General features: G+C 44.0%; 1 protein-coding gene across 1 annotated transcript in view; it reads left to right on the top strand.

The window, feature by feature from the left end:
- AP1S3 (adaptor related protein complex 1 subunit sigma 3) overlaps positions 1-20470 on the top strand; it is a 46020-nt gene that overhangs the window by 17619 nt on the left and 7931 nt on the right. The window contains exons 2-3 of the mRNA XM_087819564.1: positions 11478-11656; positions 13360-13468. Of these exons, the coding sequence (XP_087675690.1) occupies positions 11478-11656; positions 13360-13468 (288 nt within the window). The remainder of the gene's footprint in view (positions 1-11477; positions 11657-13359; positions 13469-20470) is intronic.

Raw genomic sequence — 20470 nt, forward strand, 5'->3', positions numbered from 1 at the left:
AAAACGGAGCTAGATGACATACAGTGACTTCAGAAGGATCAGATAAATCGTATAAAATATACAGCTAAAATGATATAAAATTAACCTTTCCTTCGTCTCAAATACTGACACATGACCATGAGTTTCGCAGGCATGCATTTCACATTTACTGGCATGATTCCCACGAGGGGTTTGGCAGTGTCAGTAACGAAAGCCTGTGGTCATTCGCTCGGTTGGAACCTGTCTGGTTTCTTTTTAACTTGGCAGGCATGCCTGCCAGAGAGCTATGCAGTTTCTCTAATGTTTGTGTTCAAGTCTGCCTTTATTTTTATTTTTCTAGGAGTTGAGAGTTTCATGTGCTCTGTCCCTCCCTGTCCCTCCCTCTCCCTCTCGCTCCCCCTTTCTCTCCCTCTCTCTCTCTCTGATTTGGAAAACTTTCATTTAGTACAGTCCCAACTCCTGTGTAACTTGATCAATAAATGTTAGAAACAGAGGTTTCTGATATACTCCCTCTAGCAAAGGCACAGAAAGTATTCAAATGTCACCTCGGAATCATTATTTGCAAAAGTCCTGAAAAAAACGAAAACTAAATTACGTGTGCTACTTGGGTAAAATGAATAAAGCAGAAGGAGAGGGGAGGGGAACCTCAACTCACTGAAACCTCAAAGCAAAACAAGCTGCAGATCAGCCGGTAGGAAACCAAGATACATTTTTTTATAAGAAGTCAGATATAGTTCTGAACCACAGCGAGGTATTAGCCTATATTTGTTCATTTAGAATGGCATTGGATACATATCTAGAGTATCTCGTGAATCGTTCACCTCCCAGAATAAACCTTGAGGCTGAATTATTTTGTTTTGACATCAGAAGCATAGCACTGTGAAGCTTTCCCTGCAGTCGTCAGAAATACCTCCGGAAGCTGCCCATAAACCAGAATAAAGCGCAGGAGAGGCCGTGGCCTTCATCTCGGTCCCCTGACAGGCTTTCAAGGCTCCTGCTCCCTGCTGACCTCTTCTTGGCTGAGCCAGTTCAGTGGCAGGTTCTTTCTGAGGTTGTTTCTTGCAGAATGTTTCTCACAGGTTCTCTCCATTTGACTAAATCTGTATCCGTAGGAGTTTCAAGCCTGTATCATTTCAGCTGTTAGTTTAAGGTAGTTTTCAACTAATTAGAACTGTACTGCCCATGTTGCAAAGTTAAGTCTTTTCTTAAAGTTTCATATGCAAGATGGAAATACCAACACAATATGCAGATTTCACTATTAATATCCTGACTTTAAAAACTCCCCCTCCTTTCATTTGATTCAGGAGATCCTGGTATTTTTGTTTATGCTCCCATAATTTGGAGTCAGCGACCTGGAAAAGTGGAAGAAAGGAAATTCGGGCCTTGGCAAGCACGGGTGTCCACTTGCGTGTGCATTGTGGAGTTAATTAGCTGTTACACCCCCGCGTAGGCAGTGTGGCTCTGCAGCCACTAATGTGGAGGGTTTGGGACATGTGCTCAGCCACTGCCTGATGGCTCTTCTGTCACATCGGAGCCATGGGATGGGCCTAAATTTAGGAGCGTGAACCCAGACATCAATTGGGAGGTTCTCCGTGTCCAGCTCTACCTAGTTGTAATCACAGCTTTTTATTATTATTATTATTAATTATTATTATTATTATCATCACTATGACCATTAAAGGGCCATTGTTCGTCCTGTGGGAAAGAGCGACGCAGGGTAGGGTGGATCACGATTCAGCATTCTACCTGAGTTTGAATAAAGACATCGACATCCAAATGTGGACTGAACAGCACGGACGTGGAAAGGTCAGGAAAACTGTACGTCTTCCCTCTCGGAGCTGACCCTTCCATCTTTGTGGCTCCTCTCTCTTGTTGTGGTGACCTCAGATTCGCCACATTGCCCTCTAAAGTCAGGCATGCGATTTTTACCAAGAGGTGACGAGCGGCCTGCCATCCTGGGACTTTTAAGAACAGTTATCTTTGAGAAGACACATGGCCCGACCCATCGCCTTTACCCTCGCGCTCGGTGCCGTGCTGCTAGGGTGAGACCAAGTCATTGTCGCATGAAGTGAAAAGCCCTCATGTGTGGAATTCAGAGCAGTAACATCACTGACACTGAAAGTGTACTGTAAAACCGGGGCGTTATAAACCTTACTAACTGCATCCGAGTTTTCCCTTCTGTTTGGCTCCTTTTGACTCACCTTGGATATACATTTAAAAGTTAACTGGCTGCATTTGACTTGGAAGTGAATTTACCCCCAGTGTGAGGATAGATCTTGGAGCTGGGGTGGATTGTCTTCACCGAGCGCCAATGATTTACAAGAAGAAAAACCAGTCTTTTCAAACACAAAAAAATGTGTTTGCTTGCGTTTGATAACATCGCTGCAGTTTCAAGTTGCTTTAAACGGGGTTCACGCAGTCACAGGAAAAGGTTGGTCTGTACTCTCAGCAGTACAGATATTTTGATTGATGGGAATATTCAGATTTTAAGACAATTGGATAATTACATAGATTATAGTAATGGGAAGACCATCCTTCTGTGGTTCTAGCATGTTCTGGTTTATATACCCACGAATGTGGCATGCTTATTTACTGTTGTTTCACCCATGTATTGTTTGTTCAGGAATATTCCTGAACTATAAGTTAGCAGAAAGATTTATTTTTTTGAGAAATGTGGATAGTGGAGTGGAATCAAAACTTCAGGGAAAATGCTCCTTATTGAAGCCATTGATGAAACTGAATAATTTACTTCACACTGAGGTGGAATATGTCTTGGAGTAAATGCAGGAAAAGTACCCCATTAAAATGGCTTGCCTTTGCTCGTTTGGGATTTGTGAGGTTATTTGTTAAAGTTGCTTAAGAGTCACTATGTCTTTAATACAGTCCACATATTGCCTAAGAATATAATTTAGAATTACGACGATTATTTTTTAATGGTAGGACCCATTACCAGGAATCCAGAAGGCAACAGACCATTAGTAATGTTACATTGCATTCTATGAGAAAATACTTTTATACGTCCTTATGTTGAAAAACCATCAAGTGTTTAAAACAACCTAGCAAATAATCACTATCAGTTTTTCTTACACTTAAAATAACATTAACTGGGACCTTTTATATAAATGTTGCTGATGACATGATTCGTTATTGGAAAATACTGCGGTTGCCCCCAGTCTACACAGTATTACATATATTTTTCTGGGATATTTTGAAATGCTCTCTTTTAGTGAATTCCAAATGTAGATGAGCAACACAGGATACAACCTTTCTCAGCAAGCTGGACAGATTTGCTTACCCGCCCCATGGGGCGGGTAAGATGTTTGACTCCCCATGAGAAGCAGTGTCGGGTGGTGGACTGGGGGCTGGAGCCTGCATCCGATTTCACACCCCCCCATGTGGTCTCAATGAGCCTCTGTGCCTCAGTGTTCTCATTTAAGAATAGGGGACCGAGCAGATGATTTAGGAGCGCCCTTCCAGCTTCACCAAGCCTCCACTGCAAGACAGACTGCATTCCAGAGGACCTTGAAGCTTGACCTGATAAAGTATTCAAGGCTATTGCCACCACCATGACTGTCCCCTTTCCTTTGGTTTATCTCCTAATCCTCCTGAGTTCGTCCACTCAGAAAATTTGCCACCACACTTGGGAATGACTCTTGGCCCTGTTCTCCTTCTCACACCCACAGCTCACCAAGTCCCATTGGTTCTGCTACTGAAATAGTTTAGAATCCCTCCACGTCTCTCTGTCCTTACTGCTACATGCTGGTGGAAGCCACTGTGATCATCATTTACATGTGTCACTTCCTCCTTATGCTCCTTCGTTCCCATCACCCTGAGACCAAAGTCCAAACTCCTCACTGTAGTTTACAAGACCATCCTCATATTTGTGTCTGCCGTGTCTCTCCCCTCCCTCTCTCCGGCCAACTAGCCATATATACTGTTCCCAGTTCTTGGAAGACACCGTATCCTTTCTCTCCTGACTTCCTTACCTACAGTTCCTTCCACCTGATCTTTCTTACTTAGCCCTGTCCTCTCCTTTCTCTACCCATTTCCTTTTGGTTAATCCTCTTGACCTTTCAGGTCTTGTCTTGAAAGTTACTTCCTTGATATGTTTAGACAAGGTTATTTTATTTTCCCATAGCTGCCTGTGCTACTTCTGCTTGAACACTTGGATATAATACTTGGATATAATACATACTTGGATATAATTCTATGCTTCATTGTCCATCTCCCTCTGTTACGATGTGTGTCCCATGAGGGTAGGAACTTGCCTGTCCTGTTCTTGATGGTGTCTTCATCTCTCGGCACAGTGCCTGGTACATGGCAGACACGCAGTAAATACTGGCCTAGTGGATACACGAAAGAAATAAGGAAAGAAAGGTCAAACTGGATGCATTTTTCAATAAGAAAGAAAGCCCAGCAGGCAGCAGCTGTACCCTCTCCTTTCTCGCCATACCTCTCCCTACCTCCCACTCCAGGGACTTTCCTACCAATTCAGGCCTGCTGAAGCTATTTTACACTCTCAAAGGAAGTACTGGCTCTTCCTCTCAATAGCATTACAGACCCTTAGTAGAGATACCCAACCAATTTTTTTTTTTTTAAGTTCAAGTTCTTCATTGCTCTTATTTGTATAACAAAAGATAAGGGCCCACATTTGATCTAGTTCAACTACATAGATGACTTCAGATTATTTTTTTCTGCTAGCAAAAAATGGCCAGTCCAATAAACTTTGCTTAAAGCTTTTTTCACCAATCTTGTTGTCGCTGCTGTGATACATTTAATAGTAGTGACCCAGACTGATTCAATGCTAATGTCATTATTACCTTTAGTTGAATATTTGTTTCTTCTATCTTAATCTCTATAAACACAAGCCTTTTGATTCTTTTATTCATTTAAAAAATTGGGACAGAAAATCTTGGTATTGGATGGGGCAAGAAGAGCTCCCAGAAATACCTTCTAGCCACTATGGAAAACAGTACGGAGGCTTCTCAAACAATTAAGAGTAGAGTCACCCTATGACCAGCAAGCCCTCTTCTTGGCATCTATCAGAATAATTTGAAAAGATGTATTTGCAAAGATATACGCACCACCGTGTTCATTGTAGCATTAGTGGGCAAGGCATGGAAACAACCGAAGTGTCCTTTGCTGGATGATTGGATAAAGAAGATGTGGGACATGTATACGGTGGGACACTACTCAGCCGTAAGAAAAGAGGAAATCCTGCCATTTGCAACAACTTGGATGGATCTTGAGAATATCATGCTGAGTAAAATAAGTCACACAGGAAAAGTCAGGAGTCATGATTTCACTCATATGTGGGATATAGAACTGAAAGCAACAAATGAACAAACAAGAAACACAAACAGCAGTATGGTTGGTGTTTAACGGAAGGAAAAGGCGGGTGGGGAGGGAGTGAAGGGTAAAGGGTGTGAAATATAAGGTGGCAGAAGGTTTCACTTTGGGTGGTGGGCCCGCAATGCAATAGACAGATGATACATCATCGAATTGTACACTTGAAACTTATATAATACAGTCTTGTTAACTAATGTCACTGGTTAATAAATTTAATAATAAATTTAATTTAAATAAAAAAGAAATACCTTCTAGTTGTAAAGATGGTTAAATATCATATTGACTTTAAAAGTGGGTGAAACCAGCCTAGTTGGTGCCCAAGTCTGTGTCTCTGCTTCTCATCAAGGAGGCGATGTTGCAGAGCCAGTTAGAGTGGGCTCTAGAATCAAAAAACATAACTGGAACTTTCTAGTCGATTGTCCCGGAGCAAGGTACTTAACTGTTTTGGGCTCCAGTTTTCTTATCAGTCAATTGGGAGTAATAGTATTACCTACCTCTTACCTGCTTTAATGAAGATTAAATGGGGTGCATGTAAAATGCTTAACATGGTGTCGGGAACATTCTCGACACAGGTCAACCATTATAAGTAGGCCTCTGGTGTTAGCATAAGACTTGCCTGGTTATAATTATTTGCATACATGGGAAAAAATGAAGAACAGTAGTAATTTTAGCTTTGCCAGAAAACAAAAAGTGGCATAAGGTGTCAAGTGCAAAGAGCCTTGGGCTGGGAGCCAGAAGATCGTGTTAAGTCTGCTGCTTGCTCACTACACGACCAACCGGGGGTCCAGCCACCAGCTCTCCGCGTCTGCATGTACTTAAGAGGAGACAGTTTGCCCCAAATCAGCTCTGCTGTCCTTTCTAGTATTAGCATTTTATGAGTCCAGGTATGAGGGGTTATTTCATTTTAAATTCTTCACTGTGGTAGACACTGAATAAATATTGGCTAACTTGGATGGAATCTGCTGACTTTATCTCTGGAATGTTGAGGACCTGGTTTTATGATTTTGAATTGTAAACACAGAAAACAACGATGACGATGTTTGAGATTTAAAAAAAAAAGGCATAAAATTCAAAGCCAGAGGCAAGCTGTGCATTAAGGCTACTGTAATAAAGTGCCATGAATGGAGTGGCTTAAACAACAAAAATTTGTCCCTTCACCGTTCTGGAGGTTGGATGTCCAAAACCAAGGTTTCCCCAGAGCTGCTTCCTTCCAGGGGCTCTGAGAACCTGGCCCGTGCTCCCCTCCCAGCTTCTGGGGCTTTGCGGGGTCCCCTTCGGCGTTCCTTGGCTGTGTCATCTTCACAGAATGTTCTTAACGTGTGTGTCTCTATGTTCAAATTCCCCTTTTTAGTAATGATACCTGCCACATTGGATTAGGGGCCCAGCCCACTCTAGTTTGACTTTGTCTTAACATCTGGAATGACCAAGGTCACAGTCTAAGCTCCTGGGGGGAGGGGCTGGCTAGGACTTCAGCACATGAATTTTTAGGGGATGCAGCTCAACCCACAAAAGGCTGCAGATCCTCTCCTGCCAGTATAACTGTCCATCTAGCCACCTGTTTATCCCCCTTCCTCCCAATAACCCTACAGTGCATAAGGTGGACAGATAACAGACAGCGTCCTGAGGAATTTTCTTTGCAGGAGGCCCTTTAACGTTTTACATAAATGGCCACTAGCTGATTCTCGTCTTGCACTCTGTGGGTTGCTCAGAACTTCTCCTCCCATCTCATTCTTTTTCCCACTGTACTGTCCCCTTTTCTGCGCTTCCTGACTCTTTCCTCCCCACCGTTCCCCCGCTTTTCCTTCTTGGCCGAGCATCTCACTTGCGATGAGCAAATAGTTCTGCCACCAGATGGTGTGCAAGGATTGGGAAAAGAATCGCAACACACTGGCTGACGAGGCTGCTTTTCAACATTTCATTTCGGGGAAAGGCCGACATGACAAGCCAGACAGGAGAGTCTGAGGTTGTGCAGATTTTACTTCTCCATATAAATGTTCTCTCCCTGTATTGTGGAAACGGAAACCTGAGCTGGGAGTCCTGGGGATAAGAAACCTATAAAATTTGTTGAAATAAGAATTACCAGGAGATTCTGATCTCAACATGAAGCTGAGATGTGGGAGCAATGTTCTCAGGCCAAAGGTCCACTTCCTCAGACAGAAACCACTAAAAGGGGAAAGCTATTGAGTGCGATAAAGCTGCAGGATGACTTTAGTGACATAAAGGACCTCGGCTGTCATCTAACTCAGCAGCCTCCACCGAGGCCGCTCACAGACCCCCACCACGTACGATATGCTCTGTTCAGCTCGAACAGCATTGTGTTATTATTACTATTATTATTGGTTTCCAATGTTAAAACAATCCCAGTATTTTACATAATCATCCAGATTTCAGGCTTCTTTTGGGAAAAAAATTGTGAAGACCTGGCAATGCTGGCTGATATTGTTTTCTTGGCAACGCCTTATTATTGCTGAGCTGTGGCTGTCCCTTTAGTTGGAACTTGTGATTTACAGTTTGTCTCTTCCACCCACCCCCTTGTATTACACTGAACCTTTACCTTCATTTAAAATGTTGCCTGCCCCTGCCTAGCCCACGAAAGGTATTTGACATGTGACCCTGCTGTCCCGTTTCACAGACACAGATGCGAAGCCCCGAGAGGGGAGCTGACAGCAGGCTCAGTGCCACACCCGCCCTGCAGTCCCCACCGGGCCTTGCTGCCTCAGGAGCAGGACCTGGTGGGGAGAGCGAGAGGGGCCCGCGGTGGAGTGATGCAGCTCAAGCAGAGTCAGGAGGGCAGGTGAACACGAAAGGAAAACAGTAACTGCCATCACCCAGTTATACAGACACCAGAACCACACACCCCCATGAGTGAGAAAATGGGGAACCCTAAAGTAAACACCTTACGGGGAACTTGGAGGGAATTAATGAACGCTTGTTCTGAAGACCATCGGTTAGCAGTCAAAAGAAAGAGGAACTTCGGTGACCTCCCTGAAAGTTCAGGCTGCCTGTAAACTCATTCTGTAAGCGTCAGGAAGGGGATGGATGAGACCAGGTGATTAAGGAGACAAGGCGGCTAGAAATCCGGTGGTCTACACCCCAAAGAGTCAGCACAGAGAGGGCAGGCGAGGAATTAGCAGAAATGATCATGGTTGCTGTGTTCAGATGGGGGAGCCCTAGCAATCATTTTTCTCTAATTTCAAAACGATCTCTAATTTCAGAGCAGCCACCTATATTAAGGCCGTGCGTTTTAAGAATCTTTTGTTTCCATCGCATGGGCTTCTGCTGGGCAGTGGTGCAGATGCACTTCTCGAGATTGGTTGTGGCTGAGAGGAGGAAGCGGGGAAGGGGAAAACCAGGACAGGGACAATGAGGCTAGTGAAGAGGTCACCCTCAACAAGGTAAAACGCAGGAAACAAGTGTCCCAACACACAGCCAGTCAGTAAGGAAATGTTAACAGACAAACAGCTTTTTATTTCACGTTAATAATTATAGTCAGAGAATGCTGAGTACCAGGAAGAAGACAGTTCCTGTTCTGGGTCAAAATGAGAATTTTAGGCTGTGTCTAGTTAGGTCAGGTATTGTTCTAGAGGATACTCTGAGGACAAAGAGTGCTTGGATTAATCTTACATGTTTGGATTTGAGGGACCCTCCTGGGCAGAGAGCTAGACCCCTCAAAAGGGCTGCTGACATAAGTGGTTCCTTCTGGTTTGGGGATGGGAGGTATTGGTGAAGCTGGGTGCCCACTTGAGGCCAGAGCGTTTCGGCCAAACGTAAGCAGTCAAGGCTGCTCAACAAACTGCATTGGATTTTCTGGTTATTTCTGGAGTTGGCATTTCCAGGTATTGCCACTCTCTCCATTAGCTCTTTCTTCTGGGCAACACTATTGAAAGGAAATGTCCGGTGGTTGTTTTCTGAAGTCGGATGAAGTCTGTTGATGACAGCAACTTGAATTGAACTTGGCTCTCTGTAATTATTGAAGAAAAACCACCCAATTGCCTTTTTATCCCCCTGCTCTCAAGCTAATGCTAATCAAAAATGGTATTTGATTGACCTCTTGAAATATATTCAAATCTTCCTTGAAGGACTAGATTGATAAATTGGGTAAAATTAGTTACTCTTGTGAATCACTATAATTCATTCTGCGGAGTCTCTCGGGCTGCCCTGTTCAATCTGGAGGAGACGTAAGGGACACCAGACACCAGAATTGAACCTGAGAGGCCCAAGTCTTTCAACACTGTCTTAAGCAATGTGATTATTGAATACACTTGAACCCGCTTGTTGCTTCTCTTGAATTTGGAATGCATTTCTATATTTTGTATGAGCTTTGTGGATACGTGTACTATGTCCCTGATTACCCTTTCTCTTTGAATTTGTTGTCGGAATGAAAAAGCGACTCCTTGTTTATTGCTCCCCATTGTGGATCCCTGATTAGAAAGGTAGGCACCAGGTCTTGAGCGGGGGTTGCTACAAGAGGAGCTAGAAAGTATTCTACGATTAAACTCAGCGATAGTCACACTGGGACTTTGGCATTGATCTGAGTGACCCAAATGAAAAGTAACATAGAGCCTATGGGGAAATGTGGAAGAACTGCAACTACGATGATTTAATATCTGAAAATAGAACCAATAATGAGAAGACATGAAACCAGGGTAATTTCTTCTGGAAGGAAAAGATTCAGGCTACACTTAAAGGCCGTCTTCAAATACGCGACGTTAGCTCTTATTCCAAGGGCAGTGATACGGCTTTTTATATACTCTGTGCATAAAACCAGGGAAGACCGTTTTACATGGTAACAGAAGAGCTGTAGGTGAAATGGGAAGAAGAACGTTTTCTGTCAGGAAATGCAAAACGAACATTAAGAAAATGTGCGGATTTCACTTCCCTAGTAAAAGTCTGCTTGTTCACCAGGCATCAGATGGAATAGTCTTTCTTACCCATTGGTGATTATCCAAAAAAGGGCCTTGTTCTCAAGATCCTGAAGTTCTATTTTCCTGCGAGCGTTCGATTTTGTACTTTCAGAGGGTCACTTTTATGATAATACCTTCTTGGAAGCAAAAACGCCTTTCTCGATATGATTTTTAGAAAACAGTAACTGTGTTCCATTATTGAATCATCTATATCTGCTTCGATAGTGAAATGAGTATTTTTTAAAAAGGCTGCGTTCTAAGCAAATATTTCAAACTCCAGGCTGAGGGTGATTTTTCTTGAAGCCGCTGGGTGCGTGGGGCTCTTTAACTTGCTTTCTCTGCATCTGCCACGCCTTGGTCTTCAGGTCCTTGTTATAACAGATGTTTCCTTTCCAAGGCAGGAGGTAATTTATTAAGGCTTCAAATTCTATAGGCTGGGGGTAGGGGCAGCTCTGCGGAAAGCCTGGTCTCTCTTGGCCCTCAGACATCGCCACGTCTTGCGTCTGTATGACTAAGGCCACGACGTTCAGAGCCAAACCTTTTCCACAAAAGGACTTGAATGTTGTATTTGTAAAAAGTTTTAAATATTAATCGTTTTAGTTCCCAGTATACATTGTTCCTCCCATGACACCACTAACCTCAACAATGAATTTTATTGTTAAAACAACAACAAAGAAAACCCACAAAAAAATAAAATTTGACTCTAGATGTGATCTCATACGGTGGATGGAGAAAACGTAATCTTTCATACGATAAAGACCAGACTGTCTCGCAGTTTCCCTCCTTGCTTCGTGCAAACTTTCTCTCCCTTACTTTTTTATTTCTCTAACATTATGCGTCTACAGTGCTGATATGGAACTAGGATGGAACTCTTCAAGCAAACTCTTCCACTGCTCTTAACAGTGGTTTTGGCTTGTGAAGGAAGAATTTAATGTGTTCTTAAAAGAGTTATAGACTTCCTTCGTATATTTTTCCCCCTATGATGCATTTGTGACTCATAAAAGGAATTTAAAAAAGAACTTATCGCTCCCCTATAATATAGATAAACTTCGTGGTGTACACGTTTATTTGTTTCTGGGATGGGTTGGAGGTCACTTCAGAGATGAGATGGATTTCAGGCTGGTCAGCCTCTTGTCCATCTGTTCAGAATTACAATACTTCGTAGCCCCTGCCACCGCGTGTTCCTGTCTCCATGGAGTGATTTCGTTGACCAAGCTCTGTTTTTCTGTCTCTCCCTCCTTGTAGATACATTTCATCCTGCTCTTCAGCCGACAAGGGAAGCTACGGCTGCAGAAATGGTACACGACTCTCCCTGACAAGGAGAGGAAAAAGATCACCCGGGAGATTGTTCAGATTGTCCTCTCTCGGGGTCAGAGGACGAGCAGTTTTGTCGACTGGAAGGAGCTGAAACTTGTTTATAAAAGGTGTGAGTAACTTTATGAGAACTGAATTTATTTCTTGTTACCACTTTGGTTAGTTTAATCCTGCACATTTTAGATTTGCAGCACCAAATTCATCATTTACTGCAGTCTCTGAAGACTGGAGCCCAAAGAGACTAAGTAGGAAAGAGCTCGCATTTATTGAAAGGCCCTGGATGTGCCAGGATGGCTCCTAGGTACTTAATCCACACATCGATCGTGCACGCTTCCATCTGAGAAATACCTTACGAGGACCCACCGTGTTCCCAGCACTGTTGTTGTGGCTGTGGACACAGCAGTGAGCAGGACACGGGACATTCCTGATCTCACGGCACTTACTCATTTGTTAAGTAAACAAAATATTTTCAGTTAGTAATAAGTATTATGGGAAAAACTCAGATTAGTGTGCTGCAGCGATGGGAAGCTCTCTTTATTGTTATTATTACTCATATTTGCAGATGAAGAAACTGAAGGCACAGAGAGTTTAAGTGATGAGTCCCCAGTCGCAGTGATTGAGTGGTAATTGGCAGAGCCAGAATTCAAATTCAGATCTTTCTGGCTTTAGAGCCTGTATATTTTCTCTTTACTGTACCTGCTTGCATGGAAAGACCATACTGGAAAGAAACCTCAGTTTATAGATGAGGAAACTGAGATCCCAGGAGATAAAGTCATTTTGTCCATAAAGACCCAGACAACTGATAACTGAGCCAAGATCACAACACAGCCAACCTGACCCTGCGTCCAGCATCCTAGGGCAACTTCCAGAGGAAAACACACATTTGAAAGGCTCTTGCAAGGAGTGTTTATAAGACCTGAAGGGGAAAGACAGAGTAGCCTCTGCACACTATACTTAATGGATTAAATTACCAGAACGTGGGCAGAGCTCCTTCTGCTGGATCCAAGGTAAAAATATTTAGTACTTGCCAACAAGAAGCTTGTCTGTTTTCTCTACCTGCTGGTTTTCTAAAGCTTTGGGTTCAATCGTATTTTAAATCATTATACAGAGAACAGGCTGCAGTGGTTCTCTCGACAGATATTACAGTGAACAAGGCAGACTCGGTACCTGCCTTTGGGAAGCCACTGATCGGGTGGGGGAGAGACAGGCCATGAAATGGACGACGAAGGGACTAGATGATCTGAGGGGGGAGGCACAGGGACACGTCGCAGGGCATCCAATTCAGTCAGAGGAGGGAGGTATTTCCTGGAGGAAATGACATCCAAGCTCAGAGCTACAGGACAAGTCAGAGTTAACCACACGAATGGGGCAAGGAAGAGTATTTTAGGTTGAAGAAACACACAGGAGAAATATATAGAAGAAACACCCAGGACTCCGCAATCCTGGGCCGGAGACGTACAGAATGGCTGAGTGTGAGTGAGCGGGTGGGCAGTGTGGGCCCCTGGGACCCTCCGCCAGGTGTTTACAAAGGACAGCTCCCAAGCCAGGCACCCTGATTACCATGGACCAGAGGTGAACTTTTGTTGAGGGCCTTTCTCAGAATTAACAGAAGTAGTCCAATCACCGCCATGTTTTTATATATTCTATTTTACATTTTGGGATATGGAATGTGAACAATAACGATTTCATTCCTGGACTTGGATGGGGAGACGCTCCGGAGAGCAGGAGGTAACTGCGTCTTTATCGGGGAAAAACCATCTCCAGGTTGTTCGATGGATCATCATATTTCACTTTATTCTTTTTTGTTTTCAAGGTATGCTAGCTTATACTTTTGCTGTGCAGTAGAAAGTCAGGACAATGAGCTCTTGACACTAGAGATTGTGCATCGTTATGTGGAGTTGCTGGACAAGTACTTTGGAAATGTAAGTGTTGTTCTGGTCTGTTAGACCAGCGGGCCTCTGTCTCAGCTCTTACCTCGGTCTGTCTTCCGTCACATTCCTTCTCTTTCAAGAGTAAAATATGTCCTGTACCAACGGTCAGAACACAAGGCTCTACCCGCCTCCTGTAATTCTTAGATGGTAAGTTTCAAGAGGCAGGTGGTGGCCCTACCTTCAGACCACAGCACTAGAGACCTTGTTTAATGCACTGGAATGTAATCGTGAAGGGTTCCTTCTTTGTCATGGGCTGTCATCTCTCTTCTAGTTTGACATGTTAGCGCCTCTCTGGCTTCTAAGTTACACATGTTCTTTAATATTATTTATACATAAGAAAAACAACAACAGAATAAACAAGAAACGTAAGAAAAACAACAACAAAGTAAACCAAAATAATACCCTGTTCCTTCACATTGCTGTTTTACGTCCCTGCCCTTACTGCTAAGTAATGTCTTACACAAGGTGGCCCAGCCCTCTGACGGCTTGGGCTCCACCTTTGCTGCTCCAAGGAAATCAGACAGTTACCACTGGCGCCGCCCTAGTGGCCGACACAAGTGACTCTTAAAAATTCACCTGCTTAACTTCCTGCACCACTGGACCCTGGCTCACCACCGTTCTTTCTTTAAATGTGCTCCTTTTTATTTCGCCATGACCCTGGATTCTGCTGACCGCTAGGTTTCTGAAGGCCCTGCTGGTTTCCTCCCCTGAGCTCCCTCGTTCCGCCTGCTTCCAGATGCCCTGCTGCTCCTCCTACTCTCTTGTGTGTCTACTTGATCTTCTCTCCTGGAAATCTGCTACCAGGCAACTCTTTCTTGCTTTGCTGCAAATGCTCTCTGCTGGGCTTCTCATAGTCATCTTAGTCTTTAATGCGACAGGAACCAAACCCACCTTCTGCTCTGTCCTGTGATTGAATTTGTTGTGTCCCAGAATCCTTTCCTTTTCTCCAGCCTTTACTGCCATCTGCCTCTGTCTATTCAAATTGGACTAAAATTCCTCTCCTTTCCCGTCACCAGCCTAGGTTTACTGGGGATCACACTTTCGCTTCGCCTTGATACCTCATCTCTGGCCCTCGCCTGGCCTGTTGGTTCCCGTCTTCCTCACCAAGCACAAGCCAAGGCGCAGTCCCCCTCAGTCACTCTCCATCTGTGACAAATACAATGCAGACTCCTGAGCCTGGTACTTGAGCTTTCTAAACATTGGTCCCAGACCGCTTCTCCCTGACACGCCCAGTGTTCCAGGGACGCGGACCAGCTCGGTGTTATCCTCGACTCCAACAGGAATTGCTTGGCCACCGAACTGCAAGTCTCTCAAGATCATGACCTAAGACTTTATTTGTTTATTTCTTCAACACTTGTATCCAGCTCTGGACCAGATTTTAGCAAATGTTCCAGAAACAATTAATTTAGTTCACACTCTGAGTAAAAAAAAAGAAAATCCCTGGGTTTGGAAAATGATTTGGGAAATGATTTCTTGCTCGCTGAAGATTTTTATTTTGTGCTGTTAGGAGACGTTACTTCCGGAAGAGCTTTCCTGTTCCATTTAGTGGAATGAGCAGCACGCACTGTGGGTTGGGGTTTTATCGGATGTGTTGCAACTCTTTTTATAGGATGAGCGCGTGAAAGGTTTCGGAAAGAACTTTCCTGCTGTCCCTGCTTCTCTCTCTTTTATTTTCTTTGGTAAATTATGATAAGACCCAAATGTTGCTTCAGGGACTTCAGGTTGTTGGTCAGCATATAGAGGTAACAGGACAGCCAGCTCACTTTCCTTCCTCTTTCCCCTGGTTCACTAAGTTTATTTTCATTTTTAAAAGAGAGTTTTGCAGACATAATAGCCTGTTTTTATAGCTGAGATTATTTCATGTTGTGCTTTCTGTCATTCAGATGAATTGTGACATTTCTGACTTCCTTTTGAAATAAACTCCAGATTCAGTCCTTTGCAAAGGCCTGAGGGAGTTTTCCTGAGGCCCAGGCTTTCCCTGGACCTGCCTTCTCCCCCTTATTTCTGCACTCTGGTCTGACCTGCTGTGTTTTTCTGGATTAATCCAGCTCTGAGCATGTGAACTGGGGCTGAATGTGGATCTCGATCTTATCTGATCGTATTTCGGGTATTTCAGAGCACGGGGCTTTGTCAAGAGAATGTGAATCACCTCCACTAATGCGAGCGAGGCTCATTTAAAGTACAGGAGGGTCAGGATGAATTCCTATTTCCCTAACATCAATTTTTCATCCTGTTTTGGCATACCTTTAGAAGGAACCAAAATTTAATTCACTAAAAAATTCAATGAATGTTTCATTAAGCTAAGAGCAGCTAAGAGCAATTCAAGGCTATCTGCCCAGTAGGTGTTCAATTCTTATTAATTAACAGCGATGAGCAAAGCATACCTGTTCTCACTGACATCGTCTCAGGAACATTGCTCTTTGGTTTATTTCTCCTCTTACGTTAATATTGAAGGTTTCCTTGAATTCTGCCCTTCTATCATCTAAGGGAAAACTGTGTCCTGAGCGTCTCTTATATAGCACTGGGAAAATATTACCTTCTGATGACAGATAAATCAAAATCTCTGGCCAGTGATTTAAGTTATGTACTTTTTTTTTTTTTTTTTTAGCATTTTTCAATTCCAAGGAGATTTATGAGGATTAACTAGTTAATCTTTCAATCTGCAGTAAGTAGCATTAACCCCAATTTATAGAGGCTAAGAGGAAAAATGCCTCTGGGTCTCCCAGTAGATAAGGGTCTGCTCCAGGAGTTAGAGACCTGCCATATTTCCCCTTCTCAGACTGTTGGCAAGTTTTCACTGATGTCCTTGGAAAGTGTGGCCCTTGCTGTCTCAGAGAACTTATATCTTGATGCGGGGTGGGGGTGGGAGGATTTTCTTGTTGTAGGAATGGGAGCACTCTGGGTCCTGCTGGTCGTGGTGTCAGCTCGCTCACTAATCAGACCCAAAACTTGGCCCATGACATCTATTTTACAGATAAGAAAAATGACACTTGAAAAGGTTAATAGAAATATTTACTTTGCTAACCCCATGGGGCTATTGTGAGGATGAACAGAACAGTGCAGTTAACGATACTTTGTAAACTGCCCATGGCTATTTAGCTATACCTTGCATTAGGATTATTTTATATATAGTTTTATACATTTCTTGTTTATAACTTGATAATTTTTGTATTTCCTTTAGAACAGAATTCAGCAAGGGAAGGTCCTTCTCAGAATCTATCTAAAAGGACTTAGTTATTGAAATACCAGAAATAGTTCTACTGCATCACATTTTCTAGTAAAGCACAAGGCTTGAAGATCAAAGACAAAGTTAAATCATCACTGTCTCTGCCTTTTATAAGCTTTCTGCCAGAATATAGATCCACGAGAAAATGTTTTTTTAAAACAGAGGCTCACGTGCTGATTAACACAGAAGCCATGTGTTTTTGCATAGTTAGGTGGAATGAATTTATCTGGGCATCTGATGTAATGGGACGGAGTGCTTAAGGTGGAATTTGAAGTATTTGAGTAATTAGGCAGGAGCTGAAGAACCTGCATTTAGACTAAGGTTCCCCGAAAGGTTTTCTCTTCTTGCTCTGCGATACCTAACCCCTTGGGGTTAGACTCAAGGAGTAGCCACAGAGTAGTAGCATTTTGGAGCTGCTGAACATGAAGTCACTGGTCATTGGTAACATCCTCCAAGATGCTCATAGAACTCGTGCACCCATTTCCCTTATGACCTAGAGATAGTAGCTGTATGTCCAAGTTACGTGTATATGTGCATGTGTATTTTGTGCGTCTGTGTATTTTGTGTGTACTTGGCTTTGTACACACTTTACCTTACCCCTATCCCTTGAACTGAGGTGCAGTCAATTAATTGCCCCACGGCTGCTGGGCAGCCCTACAGGCCTGAGGAGGGGTGGCCGCTCTGAGAGGGGGGGTATGAGCAGTTCTCAGAGATCTTGCCTTAGTCTCAGGTTCACTTTGCAGAATTCTGGTTGCTGGTTTCTCCTAATGAGGCTCCTGTCTGTCTTGGACTCCTGGTCTACGCCCGCCTTGACCTCTGAGGCTCCCCAGCTCTTGCTACTGTAACTCCTGGCTTCCTGCTGCTTCTGACTTCTGGTAACCGCTTCCTTCTCCTACCTTCTTTCATGTGCATGACGTCTGATCTCCTGTGCTTTCTTTTCATCTAGAGTGTTTAAAATGGCAAAGTAATGCATATTCTTCCTATACTTCTAGACGTATACTTTTTAAAATAAAAATGGAATGGTATTATATATTATTCTGCAACTTTCTCTTTCCTCTTACATGTATGTATGTATGTACGTATGTATGTATATATGTGTGGGGAGGGCGAGAGAGAGCTTCTTGGGTAAGTAGAGAGGTAGATGGAGATACACGATATATGCACTTACTGATTTGGTGCTTTTTTTCAATGTATGAAGAAACCATAACCTTTGCAGATGGGTTAGATGAATTTTTCTTTTTCTTTTTTAAAAAATTCTCATCCAAGAATATGTTTTTATTGATTTGAGAGAGAGAGGAAGAGGGAGAGAGAGAAACCTTGATGTGTGAGGGAAACATCCGTTGGTTGCCTCAGGTATGAGCCCCGCCCGGGACTGAACCTGCAGCCTCGGCATGTGCCCTGCCTGGGAATCCAACCCACAGCGTTTCGGTGCGTGGGACCAAACCGCCTGAGCCACCCGGCTCAGAGTTTTCTGAGTCACCACTTATTACATTAATGGTCTTACACTGATTTGTTGTTATGCTTCTAGATTCAGTTGGAGCTGTCAACATAGGCCATTTTCCTTGTGGAGTCTGCAAGGTTATTGAACTAAATCCTGAATATATGGAACACTTTGCTAAAATATTGGCATCCGTTTTATGTGAAGTCACAACATTCAATAGTATCAGAAATTGTTATCTCAGAAGCCATTGATCCCCAGCATCATAGAATCTAGGCCTATGTGTTGGCTGAGTCGTTCATTTATTGTGCATATATTGTGTCCTACCATGTGCCAGATGCCAGGATGTAAAGGTGATCCAGACAAGGTCTGTGCCTGAGCTCACAGCAGTGGGGGAATGATTGACAAGTAAGCCTACACCAGTGCACATAGTGAGCGAGAGGAAAGGGGATTTGGGGGAAACACTGTGCTTCTGACTTTCGAATTTGGCCTTGAAAAATGAGCTTGATTTTTCCAGAAGACTAAAAGAAAGGACACTTAGAGAACATTCCAGGAATTGCAGGAATGCAAAGGGCCAAGTGTGAGTGGCTATAGCAAGGAGGGGGGCTGTCACAAGAAGCTGGAGAGCAGGCCTGGGCTGGGTTCTGAAGACTCCTGTGTGCCGTGCCGAGGAAATAAAACTTTGTCTTAAATAGAAACCCTTCCACAGAAGATGAACAACATCAGAGTTTTAGGAAGGTGTTGGCGGTCATTAGCCTCAAGCGGGCACAGACACCACCCAGAAGGTCACTGCAGCGGCCTACATGTGGCAGGCCTGAGCAGCGGCAGTGAGAATGGAGAAAACAGGAAGGGTTAGGATTTATTTACATCATGGAATCAATAAGAATTGGTGACCCATTTGAAAGGCGTGAGGCCAAGGGAGGGAGAGGAATGAAAGGGAGTGGGAAGATGGAAGGCATTAGAGTGAGCTACTATATAGAGGGGACCCCTAAGAGAGAAAATAGGGGCGAGAGGAAAAAGAATGTGCTTAGTTGCCTTTGGGCCACGGTGACTTAGGCTGAGCAGTACCCAGGCAGAGGTGTCCGGGTGGCAGGTGAATACTTTGGACTAGGCATCTGGGTTTGCTAAGCCCCCTGCACGCTAGACACAGCTGTAGAGAGTCCACGAGGTTGTCTAGGATGATACATGTACTGCAAGGGGAATATAGGCCCAGGAGAATATATGTGTATGTGTTCTTGTGAGAGGCACCCATATTCAAGACGAAGGGGATCGCTGGAATGTAGGCAACATGGAGCAGCGGTGTTTGCTTTGCTGATTGATGTGTCCCAAGTGCATACAACATAGTGATTAGACATTTATTTATATGCCTTCTGAGGTGATCCCCCTGATAAGTCTAGTACTCATCTGAAATATTCTTAAAGAAATGTAGGGGGGTGGGGGGGAGAAACCATCCAAGGAGCCTGAAGAAGAATCACCAGAGCTGGAGGAACAGGATAGGCATTGGATGGGATTGCCAAAGTCAAGGAGCAGGATAGGAGGTTTTCACAGAAGACAGTGAAGAGCTCCCAGTGCTCCAGTGCTGCTGAGAGGGGAGGTGGGGAGGGCTGAAAGCGTGCGGTTGGCAGGCCTTAGGAGGGTAAGGGAACTGGGAGGGAGGTGCCAGCGAGCCGAGGGCTTCGTGGGAAGGAAACAGCAATGAGGGTGCCTGAGTGGCTGTCTGCCTAAAGAATTGGAAATGAGCTTTATTTGGATTATGGGGAGGAGTCTTGCTGCTTGCTTTACTGGACCAAATCTGTCAGACTCTGCTCTGGTCTATGACAGTGACAGTGGTTCCCGACATGTCCAGCATCATCAGTGTCACCTGGGAACCTGTTCGAAGTTCAAACTCTCCGGCCTCTCCCAGGCACACTGAGTCGGAAACTCCAGCAGTGTGTGTTTTAATGAGGCTTCTGGGTGATTTAGATGCATTCTGAAGTTTGAGAGCCACCGGCCAGTGCCATGATTTTGAGAAAAAAATAGCACAGTTGAGCTCTGAAATGTGTTTCTGAGGGTCCTAAAGCTGGGAGCCCGGACTCACAGACCAGAGAGCGGGAGGGAGGAAGGAAGTGCTGCCCTCGTGCCTGGAATGTAGCGGGGGCTCAGCTTTCATCTCTGCAGACCGAAAAATGAGCCGGGGTCATTCCTCTCCTGCGTCTCGGATTTCTCGTTGGGACATTAAACATTACCTAAGGACATGCTCTGCTTTACTAGAATGTGATTTTACTACTCTTCTTAAAGGCCTACAGCTCTCTAGTTCTATTTTTCTGTCCTCAACACGCTGTCTGATATT

The sequence above is a fragment of the Miniopterus natalensis genome, chromosome 8, assembly GCF_054644295.1.
Source record: "Miniopterus natalensis isolate mMinNat1 chromosome 8, mMinNat1.hap1, whole genome shotgun sequence".
In the NCBI taxonomy this organism is placed as follows: Eukaryota; Metazoa; Chordata; class Mammalia; order Chiroptera; family Miniopteridae; genus Miniopterus; species Miniopterus natalensis.